The 15,677-nt window shown below is 48.0% G+C and overlaps 1 protein-coding gene across 2 annotated transcripts in view; it reads left to right on the plus strand.

The window, feature by feature from the left end:
- Window positions 1-15,677, plus strand: part of LARP1 (La ribonucleoprotein 1, translational regulator) — a 547,470-nt gene that overhangs the window by 402,572 nt on the left and 129,221 nt on the right. For both annotated transcript variants that reach the window (XM_069199616.1, XM_069199617.1), the window contains exon 14: window positions 7,248-7,354. In XM_069199616.1, coding sequence (XP_069055717.1) covers window positions 7,248-7,354 — 107 coding nt within the window. The remainder of the gene's footprint in view (window positions 1-7,247; window positions 7,355-15,677) is intronic.

A 15,677-nucleotide genomic window follows, 5' to 3' on the forward strand; every position in this document is an offset into this window, starting at 1 on the left:
GCCAATAGGTTTTGTTATAGAAAAATATCTTTTCTTAGTTTATTTTAAGAACCACAGGTTCAAATTTAACATGTAATATCTTGTTTGAAAGGTATTGCAGGTAAGTACATTAGGAACTTTGAATCATTTCAATTGCATGTATACTTTTCAAGTTATTCACAAATAGCTACTTTAAAAGTGGACACTTAGTGCAATTTTCACAGTTCCTGGGGAGGTAAGTTTTTGTTAGTTTTACCAGGTAAGTAAGACACTTACAGGGTTCAGTTCTTGGTCCAAGGTAGCCCACCGTTGGGGGTTCAGAGCAACCCCAAAGTCACCACACCAGCAGCTCAGGGCCGGTCAGGTGCAGAGTTCAAAGTGGTGCCCAAAACGCATAGGCTAGAATGGAGAGAAGGGGGGTGCCCCGGTTCCGGTCTGCTTGCAGGTAAGTACCCGCGTCTTCGGAGGGCAGACCAGGGGGGTTTTGTAGGGCACCGGGGGGGGACACAAGCCTACACAGAAATTTCACCCTCAGCGGCGCGGGGGCGGCCGGGTGCAGTGTAGAAACAAGCGTCGGGTTTGCAATGTTAGTCTATGAGAGATCAACGGATCTCTTCAGCGCTGCAGGCAGGCAAGGGGGGGGTTCCTCGGGGAAACCTCCGCTTGGGCAAGGGAGAGGGACTCCTGGGGGTCACTTCTCCAGTGAAAGTTCGGTCCTTCAGGTCCTGGGGGCTGCGGGTGCAGGGTCTTTTCCAGGCGTCGGGACTTAGGTTTCAGAGAGTCGCGGTCAGGGGAAGCCTCGGGATTCCCTCTGCAGGCGGCGCTGTGGGGGCTCAGGGGGGACAGGTTTTGGTACTCACAGTCGGAGAGTAGTCCGGGGGTCCTCCCTGAGGTGTTGGTTCTCCACCAGCCGAGTCGGGGTCGCCGGGTGCAGTGTTGCAAGTCTCACGCTTCTTGCGGGGAGTGGCAGGGGTCTTTAAAGCGGCTCCTTGAAACAAAGTTGCAGTCTTTTTGGAGCAGGTCCGCTGTCCTCGGGAGTTTCTTGTCTTTTTCGAAGCAGGGCAGTCCTCAGAGGATTCAGAGGTCGCTGGTCCCTTGGAAGGCGTCGCTGGAGCAGAGTTCTTTGGAAGGCAGGAGACAGGCCGGTGAGTTTCTGGAGCCAAGGCAGTTGTCGTCTTCTGGTCTTCCTCTGCAGGGGTTTTCAGCTAGGCAGTCCTTCTTCTTGTAGTTTCAGGAATCTAATTTTCTAGGGTTCAGGGTAGCCCTTAAATACTAAATTTAAGGGCGTGTTTAGGTCTGGGGGGTTAGTAGCCAATGGCTACTAGCCCTGAGGGTGGGTACACCCTGTTTGTGCCTCCTCCCAAGGGGAGGGGGTCACAATCCTAACCCTATTGGTGGAATCCTCCATCTGCAAGATGGAGGATTTCTAAAAGTCAGAGTCACCTCAGCTCAGGACACCTTAGGGGCTGTCCTGACTGGCCAGTGACTCCTCCTTGTTGCTTTCTTTGTTCCCTCCAGCCTTGCCGCCAAAAGTGGGGGCCGTGGCCGGAGGGGGCGGGCAACTCCACTAAGCTGGAGTGCCCTGCTGGGCTGTGACAAAGGGGTGAGCCTTTGAGGCTCACCGCCAGGTGTCACAGCTCCTGCCTGGGGGAGGTGTTAGCATCTCCACCCAGTGCAGGCTTTGTTACTGGCCTCAGAGTGACAAAGGCACTCTCCCCATGGGGCCAGCAACATGTCTCTAGTGTGGCAGGCTGCTGGAACTAGTCAGCCTACACAGACAGTCGGTTAAGTTTCAGGGGGCACCTCTAAGGTGCCCTCTGGGGTGTATTTTGCAATAAAATGTACACTGGCATCAGTGTGTGTAAGGAAATGCCTCCTTGGCATGGTTGCCCCCTGACTTTTTGCCTTTGCTGATGCTATGTTTACAATTGAAAGTGTGCTGAGGCCTGCTAACCAGGCCCCAGCACCAGTGTTCTTTCCCTAACCTGTACTTTTGTATCCACAATTGGCAGACCCTGGCATCCAGATAAGTCCCTTGTAACTGGTACTTCTAGTACCAAGGGCCCTGAATCAACTTGCAGACAATCTCTCTCGAGATCACCAACAGGTCCACGAATGGGAAATTCACCCCCAAATTCTAAACACTTCAAAATTTGGGGAACACCTCAAATAGACTTATTTGCAACAAAGGAGAACGCAAAATGCCAAAACTTCGCATCCAGATACCCACACAGGCAGTCCCAAGGCAATGCCCTATGGATGAACTGGTCAGGGATTTTTGCGTACGCTTTTCCCCCTCTCCCTCTCCTTCCATATATAGTAAACAAATTGAGTCAAAACAAACTCAAACTCATACTGATAGCACCAACATGGGTGAGGCAACCATGGTACACAACACTGCTAGACCTATCAGTAGTACCCCACGTCAAGTTACCCAACAGGCCAGATCTGTTAACACAACACAAACAGATCAGGCATCCAAACCCAGCATCGCTGAATCTAGCAATCTGGCTCCTGAAATCCTAGAATTCGGACACTTAAACCTCACCCAAGAATGTATGGAAGTCATAAAGCAAGCTAGAAGACCATCCACTAGACACTGCTATGCAAGCAAATGGAAAAGGTTTGTTTGCTACTGCCATAATAATCAAATTAAACCATTACACGCATCTCCAAAGGATGTAGTGGGTTACTTACTACACTTACAAAAATCAAACCTGGCCTTCTCTTCCATTAAAATACACCTCGCAGCAATATCTGCATACCTGCAGATTACCCATTCAACTTCACTATTTAGGATACCTGTCATTAAAGCGTTTATGGAAGGCCTCAAAAGAATTATACCACCAAGGACACCACCCGTTCCTTCATGGAACCTCAACATCGTCTTAACGAGACTCATGGGTCCACCTTTTGAACCCATGCATTCTTGCGAAATACAATTCCTAACCTGGAAAGTTGCATTTCTCATCGCCATCACATCTCTAAGAAGAGTAAGTGAAATTCAGGCGTTTACAATACAAGAACCTTATATCCAAATACACAAAAATAAGTTAGTCCTAAGAACCAATCCAAAATTTCTACCAAAGGTTATTTCACTGTTCCACTTAAATCAAACGGTAGAACTACCAGTGTTCTTCCCACAGCCAGACTCAGTAGCTGAAAGGGCACTACATACATTAGACATCAGAAGAGCACTAATGTACTACATTGACAGAACAAAACAAATCAGAAAAACAAAACAACTGTTTATTGCATTCCAAAAACCTCATACAGGAAACCCAATATCAAAACAGGGTATAGCCAGATGGATAGTTAAATGCATCCAAATCTGCTACCTTAAAGCCAAAAGGGAGCTGCCCATTACACCAAGGGCACACTCAACCCGAAAGAAAGGCGCTAGCATGGCCTTCCTAGGGAATATTCCAATGCACGAGATATGTAAGGCAGCCACATGGTCTACTCCTCACACATTTACTAAGCACTACTGTGTAGACGTGCTATCCGCACAACAAGCCACAGTAGGTCAAGCCGTACTAAGAACTCTATTTCAGACTACTTCCACTCCTACAGGCTGAGCCACCGCTTTTGGGGAGATAACTGCTTACTAATCTATGCACAACATGTGTATCTGCAGCTACACATGCCATCGAACTGAAAATGTCACTTACCCAGTGTACATCTGTTCGTGGCATTAGTCGCTGCAGATTAACATGTGCCCACCCGCCTCCCCGGGAGCCTGTAGCCGTTTGGAAGTTATCTTCAACTTTGTACATTTTGTAAATATATTACTTAAACCTTAACTGGTACATACTTATTCACTCCATTGCATGGGCACTATTACTAACACACACAACTCCTACCTCACCCTCTGCGGGGAAACCAATCGAAGATGGAGTCGACGCCCATGCGCAATGGAAGCAAAGGAGGAGGAGTCCCTTGGTCTTGTGACTCGAAAGACTTCTTCGAAGAAAAACAACTTGTAACACTCCGACCCAACACCAGATGGCGGGCTATGCACAACATGTGAATCTGCAGCGACTAATGCCACGAACAGATGTACACTGGGTAAGTGACATTTTCATTGTGTAGGTGGGCCAAGAGCTTGTGAAAGGGAAGAGCCAAAAACATGTCGATATTGAGGGGGAACCAAAGGGGGTCCAAAAGGGCAGTTTGAGAAAAAAAAAATCATTTTTAGGCTGACAAGTGCAGCAGAATTTCTATCGGTATAGATGAGACAATGCTGGGTGGTAGGAATTTTGTGGATTCCTGCAGATTCCGGAAGGTTCCATCACAAAAACGTGGGAAAATGTGTGATTTCCAGCAAAGTTGGAAGTTTGCAGGGGATTGTGGGTACAAAAATGGTGCGGGTGCATGTGAAGCACACCACCCTGGAATCACCCAGATGTTTAGTTTTCAGATGTCTAGGTCTTGTGGATTTTTCTACATGGCAGCGTCCCAAAGTCCATAAAGTGCAGCCCTCACTATTCCAAGTGGGACGATTTTGAGAGTAAGCCAAGCTCTCATGGCTCAAATGTAAAACTAAAACCCAAAGTAATCAAATGTCTTCTTGCTTGCTGTGGGATAAGATGTTTTAGAGTGCGGGGGAGAGCTGAAAGACGGTTACCCCCTTCAGTTGAGGTGGGGGCGTAACCAGGCCATACTGGTTGGTAGCCACCACCCCAATATATATATATTTTTAAATTCCCTGGCCTCTAGTAGACTTTCTGCTTGTGGAATCCGGTGGGTGTGGATCAGGGGTAATTGCCCCATCTGCCCACTGGTGGGCAGAACAACTTTGGCCCCAAATAAAAACTTCTGTGGCCTCTGGTGGGCTTTCTGGCTATACTCCCCCCCCCCCCCCCCAAGGGGCAAATGGGCCTTCCAAAAAATAGGCCCATCTGCCCCCAATGCGGGGCAGATATGGCCAACAGTAATGTTCCCCCATGAGGAGCGACCCTTACCCAAGGGGCTGCCCCCTTCAAGAAAACACATGCATACTCACACCCCAGTCCCTGGTGCCTAAGTGGTTTCTGCCCACATGGGGGCAGATTGGCCTATCAAAAATCGTCTTCGCAATCCGGCTGCTAAAATGCTCAGAGAGACTTCATTTCCTTCCCTTTGAAGCCTCTCAGGCCTCCTCCACGTGATCGGAAGCTGAAGCTTCCAGCGCGATGGGGAGGAGGCCTCTGTGATCAGCGAGCGATCACACGCTCTATGCTCTGTGCCCAAGACGTAATGGTTACGTCCTGGGCACATGAGCATTGTGCCGAAGGACGTAACCATTACGTCTGCGGCACAGAACCGGTTAAGCCTCTGGGGAACCCCTGGATTCTGTGCACACTATCTCATTTTGATATGGTATACACAGAGACAGCTTCCTACAGACTCCTTCACTCCAAGGGATATTCCTTCTCATGCAAACTGAAGGCTTCCCGTCCTCAGAGGATGCACAGGTGGGGAAATACTGCAGAAGCTAGAAGGGGCCTTGGAAACAATGTTGCAAACAGTCTTTGTCGTGGATGCAGATTGTCGGTTCCTGGAGGGTCCAGTCGCGGTTCCAGTGGCAAGAAGTCAAAGTAGAGATTGCAGAGGAGTCCTGCTGGAATCTTGCAAGCCAAATATTAGGACCCACCCAAGAGAGAGACCCTAAATATCCCTGAAAGGGGGACTGGTCACCTAGTCAGGTGACCACCTATCAGAAGGGGGTCCTGACGTCACCTGCCTGACTTGGCCACTCAGCTGCACCCAGAGGTCCCTGCCAACCTTGGATTCAAGATGGCAGAACCCATGGACCCTCTGTAGGAGCTCTGTGTTCCACGCATGGGGTGGTAATGGACAGGGGAGTGGCCAGAGCAGGGGGAGGGTTCCCTGAACTGGTGTAGACTGGTTTATGCACAGAGGGCACCAAATGTGTCCATTAAAGCATACCAATGGTTTAGGGAGGCTACCCCTCCCAAGCCATGTAAAACCTATTTCCAAGAGGAGAGGGTGTTATCTCCTCCCTGCATGGGCTCCTCATGGGGATCTCTGGTACCCCAATGCCCTGGGTACTATATACAAGGGTCTTACACGGGGGCACCAGTATGCCAATTGTGAGGTGTATGTGGTTCAAGTAACAATGTTTGAACAGAGAGCATAATCACTGGGGTCCTGGTTAGGAGGCTCCCAGTAAACATAGTCAAACACAATGACAACCGGCAGAAAATGGGGGCCAGGACCAAGAGGCACTTGGATCGGGGCACTAGCCCTGTACTACCTAGCCCCTGTCGTCGTCCTCCATCCACATCCTCTTTGCCGGCAACACCTCATCCACAAGAAGCCCCTCTGCCTTAATCACCAGAGTTCCCCACATCCTTCTTTTGCGTGTTTGCTGTAACTACCTATTCCCCCAGTCACATCATGACCCATTGAATTACTGTCCGTTTACCCAGGGGTATTGATCCAGACCTTTACCGTGTCTGACCACCCCCACCAGATGACACTACCTCATACCATGAGTTTCTGCATCTGGCTACTGGCTTCCACAAGGTGATGGTGCATGAAGTCCAGGAGGATCAGTGTTTTCTCAGAGACACCCTCCTCCACCCAGTGCACTTTACAAATTCTCCTTCTGCTGAAGGGAATGCCCAAGACTGCTTCTGCTTTGGTCTGTGAAGAGCAACAGATAACTACATATACCATGAACAAAAAGCTACCCTGTTAAGCATCTGTTTGTGGCATTTAGTGCTCTAGATTCACATATGTCCTCCATTCTTCTCCTGAAGCCTAAGGTTGTTGCAGATGCATTCTCTTTTTAACACTTTGCATTGACAGCCTTTTTCTGGTTATTATTGTTCAATTACATCCTCGCCTGTCATGCTGAAAAGAATCTAACAATGGAGCTGATGCCCATTTGCAGTACCCGTGATAGGAGTCCTTATTACTTGTGACTAGAAAGACTTTTTAGAAGAAAAACAAGTTGCTTACATCAGAGCCCAACACTAGGTGGCAGGAATATGCAGATCGTGTGAATCTACAGTACTGCATGCCACAAACCGGTGCTTACATGGTAACGTTTTCCTTTCCTGACTAACTTGAATATGGTATTTTACTGTTAGTACAAGAACCTTTGTACAAAACTGTGCTTGGTGACAGTTGAGGTTTCCATTGATGTTTCGGATATGGAAAAGTGTAGGAAGTGTTTGCCTAGTTTTAATGGTGTAACACCCATAAAGGTGTGGACCATTACGTAAAATAAAACCAACTCTTTTGTTTTTGCTTTTCAGACTCCCCGGAAGAGGAAGACTCGACACAGCTCGAATCCCCCAATGGAATGCCATGTGGGCTGGGTGATGGACTCTAGGGAGCACAGACCACGCACCACATCTATCAGGTACGCACTTGCAAGGGGTAATTATGAAAGTAGGGAGAATATATTGAGCTTTGTGGGCTATATTGAAGCTCTATAGCCCCAGCTAACATGTCTTTCAAAGAGAAACTAATAAGCAGTAAAATATTTGAGGCCTTGTCTTGGACCTGGCCTTCATTAAGAGTTCACTAGATTGGATAGCCATGTTAATGCGAGTAAGAACTTTGTCTGGGTAGCGCAGATGAACAATCAGGGCTCCCTTGGTGGGAAGGTGAATCATGGGGGTTTTGGCATTTAATTCAGTATGGGAAAATATGTGCTGCCAAAATACCACTTCAGATACTATAGCCCCCTTGGACTTAGCCCCTTGATTTGTCAACATTGGTCCAGTATGCTTAGGCCAAGTCGACCTTAGAAGCTTGGAACATGTATGGGTGTCTGTTCCTTAGTAGAAGCTACCCTTTTCTAAAAAGTTTTAAAAGTGTGCAAAGTTAATAGATGTATTGATTTTAGAAGAAACTCTGGTCATTGGCTACACTGTGGTAAAAAGATGTGATAGTAATTCCTTAAGATTGATGAGGACCAGCGTAAAAGGTGGTAGCTTACAAATGTAGAGGGCAAAAACAGGAGCTTTCTGCCCAGCAGAGCTGTAGATGCTTGGGCGATGCTGTCCTGATAATGTCTCAGTGACAGGATCCTGTGTGCAACTGGTATAGGCAAAGGGGACTAAAGGCAACAAAGTAACTGTGCTGGAGTTGCAAACTGCAGATTTTTACATAAATTTATACCAGAGAATCAAGTCAGGCTCAATGTAAAGAGTTGTTGGATACCTTTGAAAAGCCACTTGGGCTCCACCGTACCAGAGTTAGCACAGCGAAGGGGGTCAACGTGTCACTTTGTACTCGCCATTTGGGCATCCAAGCAGACAGTTGTTTGGTTTTATTATCCGAACATGTAAAATAACATGTTATATCCAGAAGATATGTTGCACCCTGCCTGGGGCATGATTGGCTTGCCGTAGGGATGACTTGCACCTATATCACGGGGAAGTCTGGCTTTTCCGTTTCTTTAAATAGCAAAGGTTTAAACTTTTGTTCCAGAATGCAAATGGCAGGCTGAGATTCATGTTTTATTCATCGCATCTTCGTGGCACAACCAGTGTTGCATTCCCTGGCACATCCTCTAACTTACAAACTTACATGCCCTCAGTACCCTGGGTATCATTTGTGAGGAACTTAAAAGTAAGTTAGCTTAGCTGATACGACATGCTCATTTAAGGGAAAGTAGACAGGCACTGGGTTTTGGTTAGCAAGACTCAGTGCACTCAGTCCACCCACCAGCAGCATCAGTCCAAAATCTTACGAATAGTTATACAGAGAGGCATTTCCTTACAGAGGGTTTCCAATAAACTGAAGTCAAAAGACCAGTTAAGGACCTTATTGGTCCCTATGGCTTTAATTGGAACTGATGGAAGGAGTGGGAGCAGCTCTACCTCTTCCCCTCAAATGTGTAGTATCTTTTAGTTTTAATTTATTGTGAACAAAAATCTTCCGGTGGCTGGACTCTGGTTTTTAGTACAAGACTCAACTGGGAACTTGTCAGCTGGGATTTAAGCAAGATTGTAGACTTCATTGCTGGTAGCTCAAAGGGCTAGAAAATTGGTTCAAATGGTTATCAAATATTGGCAACAATCTCCAGCAGACCCACATGACACTGGTTTCAAAAGTAGACTTTCTGATTCTTCAGGGACTGTAAGGGCAGCAATAGAGGCACCTGGCTGGCAATTATATGCAGTTCTCACTAGCTCTTCCAAGGGTAAGGGTCCACAATTTTGCTGCTCTACTGCATGGACCCCTTGGCTTCTGGATGACAACACTCTCAAGATGTCCTCCTCACAGGTTTTCCGGTTAGCTCAGTCTTGTTCAGACTCTCTAGCAACAAGTCTACCACCCCTAGTTGGGTTGTAACTCCAAATGCAAGTGTTCTTTCCTTTCACCAGGTCACAGTAGCAAGGGGAGTGAGGGGCTTATGTTAGGGGGCATTGCTAAAGTTCCATAGCAAGAGGCAATCCTCGGTGTGCTCTTCCTTAACCGAAGGACTCTAGTTGAAACAAGCCTCAATAGTCTGCCCCACCTACTGTGGTCTGAATGGGTCAACATCGAAAACCACCCTCTGTAGCCAAGGAGTCTCTAGGCCAAGGCCAGGAACCTCAGAGCTGAAAGTATTTTTCATCTGCTTTAAAGTGAGGTAAGCCTGTGAAGCCCAGCACACAGGAACCACAACAAGAAGCTAGGGAGTTGCCACGGCCTGATGCTAGGTCAAATACAATTTAAATTGTTGCCTCTCCTTCCTCCCGCCCCTCAGCCATCACATCCACTTTGGACTGCAGCGCCAAAGGAAAGAATTCCAGGAGTTTGTGAAGTTTTGACCCTTTGTAAGAGGCTTTGTCAACACCAGTTAACCCTTGCTTTGCAGTAATCTTGGATAGAGGTTAGAGGCTGTGCACCACCTCAGGCACTCACTTTTTCCTCCTCCTCCTCCCCAGCCACCACAAGAAATCAGCCCTGGTACCTTTGTTGGTTGATTAGAGACCGGTAGGAAGTCAGGTGTTTATTTTGGTACAAGCCTAGAGTACCATCACTACAGACCAGTGGGTTGTAAAGATTGTTGAAAAGGGGTATGTCTGACCTGCTGCGCAGTCTCCTCCCCGGATTGCCTCTCCCTGTTCAGATCATTCACACCTCTCATACTGTAACAAGAGGTGGCATCTTTGCTTTAGGAGCGATCTATGGTGTTGGTATCCGTGCATGTAGGCAGCTTGCTCTGTATATACTGTCTCAAAGTGCGAGAGTGTGCACAGAGTCCAAGGGTACCCCTTAGAGGTTGATAAAAGCAAAATTAGATAATACCAATGCTCTATTTTGTGGTAGTGTGTTTGAGCCGTAGGTTTATCAGGGGGTAGTGTTAAGCATTTGTTGTACACACAGGCAATAAATGAGAACACACTCAGACTTAACTCCAGGCCAATAGGTTTTTATATAGAAAAATATTTTCTTTATTTTAGAACCACAAGAGTCAAATTGCAGGTAAGTACATTAAATGTAAGGTAGTTTGCATAGATAAAGATGGGACTTTGAATTAAAACAGTAACGTACACAGTTTGGCATAAAATGGCAAGCTATTTTAAAAGTGGACACAGTGCAAAATTCAACAGTTATTGATATATATTGATGCTGACTTATGAGTGTGTGCTGGGGCCCTGGTAACCAGGCCCCAGTATCAGTGTTCTTTCACTAAAAATGAACCATTGTTTCTCCAAGTGGCACACCCCTGGCACACACATAAGTCCCTTGTAAAAGGTACCAGTGGTACCAAGGGCCCTGTGAAGAGGTAAGGTCCCGAAGGGCTACAGCATGTTGTGCCACCCTAAGGGACCCCTCACCTAACACATGGACACTGCCATTGCAGATGGTGTGTGTTGGTGGGGAGAAAATGGCAAACTCGACATGGCATCCCCCTCAGGATGCCATGCATACAAAATACTGCCTGTAGCATAGATAAGTCACCTCTCTAACAGGCTTTAAAGCCCTAAGGCAGGGTACACTATACCACAGGTGAGGCCATAGCTGCATGAGCGATATGCTCCTACAGTGTCTAAGTCTATTCTTAGACATAAAGTACAGTGTGGCCATATTAAATATATGGTCTGGGAGTTTGTCAAAACGAACGTTTGGCTACACTGTGAACTCTGGGAAGTTTGGTATCAAACGTCTCGGAATAAACCCACACTGATGCCAGTGTTGGATTTATTAAAAATAATGCAGACAGAGTGCATCTTAGAGATGCCCCCTGTATTTTACCCAATCCTTCAGTGCAGGACTGACTGGTCTGTGCCAGCCTGCCACTGAGACTAGTTTCTGACCCACTGGGGTGAGCCTTTGTGCTCGATGGGGGCCAGAAACAAAGCTTGCAGTGGTTGGAGGTGCTTCACACATCCCCTCTGCAGGAACTGTAACACCTAGCAGTGAGCTTCAAAGGCTCAAGCCTGGTATTACAGCGCCCCAGGGTACCCCAGCTAGTGGAGATGCCCTCCCCTGGACACAGCCCCCACTTTTGGCGGCAAGTCCGGAGGAGATGATGACAAAAACAAGGGAGTCACCCACCAGTCATGACAAAGCCCCTAAGGTGTCCTGAGCAGAGGTGACCCCTGCCTTAAGAAATCCTCCATCTTGGTTTTGGAGGATTTCCCCAATAGGAATAGGGATGTGCCTCCCTCCCCTCAGGGAGGAGATACAGAGGGTGTAGCCACCCTCCAGTACAGTAGCCATTCGCTACTGCTGCCCCCCGACCTAAACACACCCCTAAGTTGAGTATTTAGGGGCGACCCTGAACCCAGGAAATCAGATTCCTGCAACCTACATAGACTGCTGACCTGAAAGCCCCACAGAGGCGTCGGAGACAACTGACTTGGCCCCAGCCCTACTGGCCTGTCTCCAGACTCAAAGAACCAGCAAAGCAACGAATCCAGTGGGACCAGTGACCTCTGGAGACTCAGAGGAGTGATCTGCACCTAAAGGACCAAGAACCTCCTGAAGACAGCAGCTCTGTCCAGAAACAGCAAGAAAATTGCAACAAAGAAGCAACTTTAAAGACTCCCTTCTTCCTGCCAGAAGTGTGAGTCTTCACACTCTGCACCTGACGCCCCCGGCTCAAGTTCAGGACAACACACCGCAGAGAGGACTCCCAGGTGACTCCAATGATGTGGACACCCTGAGTCGACCTCCCTGCAAACCTCCCAACCCCCACCCCCGCTCAAACAAAGGAACCAAACAACTGGACCAAGCAATGCACCTGCAGCCCCCAGGACCGAGGAACCACCTACCAGTTCAGGAGTGACCAGCAGGTGGCCCTCATCCTAGCCCAGTCAACGGCTGGCCCGAGAAGCCCCCCTGTGGCCCTGCCTGCATCGCCAGAGTGACCCCTGGGACCCGCCATTGATCTTCTACAGCAAACCCAACACCTACTTTGCACACTGCACCTGGCCACCCCTGTGCCGCTGGGGTATTTTTTGTGTCTCAACCCCACCCCCGTGCTCTACAAAACCCCCCTGGTCTGCTCTCAGAGGATGCAGGTACCTGCTAGTAGACTGGAACCGGAGCACCCCTGTTCTACATGGACGCCTATGTGTTTTCGGCCCTCCTTTGACCTCTGCACCTGACTGGCCCTTTGTTGCTCGGTTTCCTTGAACCGCCAACGGTGGGCTGCCTATGCCCAGGAGACTGACTGTGTGAGTGCCTTACTTACCTGAGAAACTAACCAATTCTTAACTCCCCCAGGAACTGTTGATTTTTGCTTTAAGTGTCCACTTTTAAAATAGCTATTTGCCATTTTTACCAAAACTGTGTACTACTGTTTTAAATCAAAGTATTATGCTTACCTGTGTGAAGTACCTTACATTTTATGTTCTTACCTCAAATTTGAATCTTGTGGTTCTAAAAATAAATTCGGAAAATATATTTTTCTATATAAAACCTATTGGCCTTGAGTTAAGTCTTTGAGTGTGTGTTCCTCATTTATTGCCTGTGGGTACAACAAATGTGCAACACCACTACCCTCTGATAAGCCTACTGCTCGACCACAGTACCACAAAATAGAGCATTAGTATTATCTAATTTTGCCACTATTAATCTCTAAGGGGAACCCTTGGACTCTGCACACTTTCTCACGTTGAGATAGTATATACAGAGCCAGCTTCCTACACCTTCCCACGCAGGACAGTACCCTGCAGCTGCCAAGGCTTGTTTGCATCTCCTCCAAGGGATCTTCAGGTAATGTGTAGCCCAGCCCCCAGCACTCCATCCTGCAAATCACAGTCCCCTGAGTGATTCTCCTGCGGTGTGGGATCCTATTTTGTAGTCTTGTGTGGGCTCCTTCTGCGACTTGTGTGTCCCCATCCTGTGGGACTCCTGAGGGTACTGCCTCTGATCCTGTGGAGTCTTTCCGACAATGACAGTCCCCTGTTACTCCCCCTCCTGGGTTGACTAGTCCTAGGCCCTGCTGGTCCTTAGCAGCACCTTTTTTCCACTGAGAGTTTGCCTTTGCCAAGGCTTGTTGGTGGAAATCCTGCACCGACACCTGTCGGCAATCTTCCTTCTGGTGTGGTACATCTTCTGCATCCATCTGGAACTCTTCTCCTGGGCTGCAATGCTGACCTGTTCAGTACAGTCGACAAACTCCTGCATCCACAGATGGGTGGGTAGTACCTCCTACTCCTCCTGGACTCCACTGTGACTCTTGGGCTTGGTCCCCTCTCTCCACAGGTCTTCTTTCTTCAGGAATCCACTGCTGGTTTTCTTGCAGTCTACTCTGGGTGTCTTTTTCGTCTCCTCCTTTTGGGGGCTTTGGGGAAAATCCAGTTTTTTGTTTGTTTTTTTTCTCCTGCTTTCCTGGTCGCTGGGGTGTATTGTTACCTTTGTCGTTCTTTAGTACTACCAGCTCCCCCTACACAATTTAACTACCTAGGTGGGGGCACCTTGTTAACATTCCATTTTTTAATATATGGTTTGTGCTCTCCCTCTAAAGTCATTATTGGTTATTACTGTTTGCACTGTTTTATAACCTTTTCTGTGCCGAATTCTGATTGCTAGTGTATATATTTAGTGTATTACTTATCTCCTAATGGTGGGTCACCTGTCCAGTGTTTTGTGGTGATTTGTGCCAAAAAATAAAGTACCTTTATTTTTGGACAACTGAGTGTTTTCTTTCATGTGTGTAAGTGCTGTGTGACTACAGTGGTATTGCATGAGCTTTGCATGTCTCCTAGAAAATCCTTGGTTGCTCATCCACAGCTGCCTCAGCTTCTAGACACTGCCTACACTTCACTAAGAGGGGGACACCTGGACCTGGTATAAGGTGTAAGTACCATAGGTACCCACCACACAGTAGGCCAGCTTCCTACATTGGTGGCGCAGCAGTGGGATAAGAACTTGCAATTGCCTTACCACTCTGTCACTTAGTACTTTCCACAGGAAAGACCACTTGCCAGCTATGGACATACACATACACCTAGTTTCAGGACATCGTCCAAAGGGTTAGGGTATGAGAGGGGTCTAGGCATCTGTAAGAGTAGAAGTTCGGGAGGTTAGGCACACCACTGTAACATGTCTTCAGTACCTATCGCCTCTCAGAACATGGGTTCTCACTATATGGACCTTACCTTTCAGGAACTGAGGGAAGTGTGTAAGAGTAGGAAACTGAAGACCAGGAGGAACCCTAGTAAGAGTACACTCTTTGGACTTCTCCTTCGGGATGACCAGGATCAAGTTGGTAGCCAGGAGGAGGTAGACTCCAACGCCTAGTAGTAAAGAGAGAAGATCTAGATACTGAGGAGAGTTAAGAGGGTCCCTCAGAGGATCATAGGGTCCCTAATACGCCCACTAGTGTAGCTGGGAGCACTGCAGGTAGTGCAAAAGATGGCCATGTTATTATGCCCCCCTTTTTCCTCAGGGGACTAGTTCAGAGGGTTACTAACCCTAGGGACAGAGCCTCACCCTGCCACTCATGTCACCTCTGTATCAGAGGGGACAAACTGCTCAGCTCCAGATGATGACACCTTCGATATGTTACTTAGGAAACTGAGGCTGGAGGAGGCCAAGCTGAGACTGCAACAGCTAGCCCTAGACAGGGAGTCCTTGGTGGTAGAAAAAGAGAGGGGCAGGGGTTGGGGTTAGCACCCCATGTTGTGGCAGCAGGTTTTGGTTTCAAGGAGCCTAGGGTAAGGAAGGACTCTTGATTACAGAAATCTAAGCAATTGTGTTCCCCCATACGGGGTAGGGGTGACTACATAAGTGGTCCTCTGCTCTAGAAAGAGCCTGTAGAGTTCAGAGGGTCCCCCAGAGACAGTGGGGTGCTATCCTTTAGCTCTCCTTCTCCGACAAGGGTATGGATAGGTGTAAAGAAATGGCTCCCTGTTGCAGTTACCCCCCACTTTTTGCCTGATACTGATGCTGACTTGACTGAGAAGTGTGCTGGGACCCTGCTAACCAGGCCCCAGCACCAGTGTTCTTTCACCTAAAATGTACCATTGTTTCCACAATTGGCACAACCCTGGCACCTAGGTAAGTCCCTTGTAACTGGTACCCCTGGTACCAAGGGCCCTGATGCCAGGGAAGGTCTCTAAGGGCTACAGCATGTCTTATGCCACCCTAGGGACCCCTCACTCAGCACAGACACACTGCTTGCCAGCTTGTGTGTGCTGATGGGGAGAAAATGACTAAGTCGACATGGCACTCCCCTCAGGGTGCCATGCCAACCTCCCACTGCCTGTGGCATAGGTAAGTCACCCCTC

This window comes from Pleurodeles waltl, chromosome 7, assembly GCF_031143425.1.
Source record: "Pleurodeles waltl isolate 20211129_DDA chromosome 7, aPleWal1.hap1.20221129, whole genome shotgun sequence".
NCBI lineage: Eukaryota > Metazoa > Chordata > Amphibia > Caudata > Salamandridae > Pleurodeles > Pleurodeles waltl.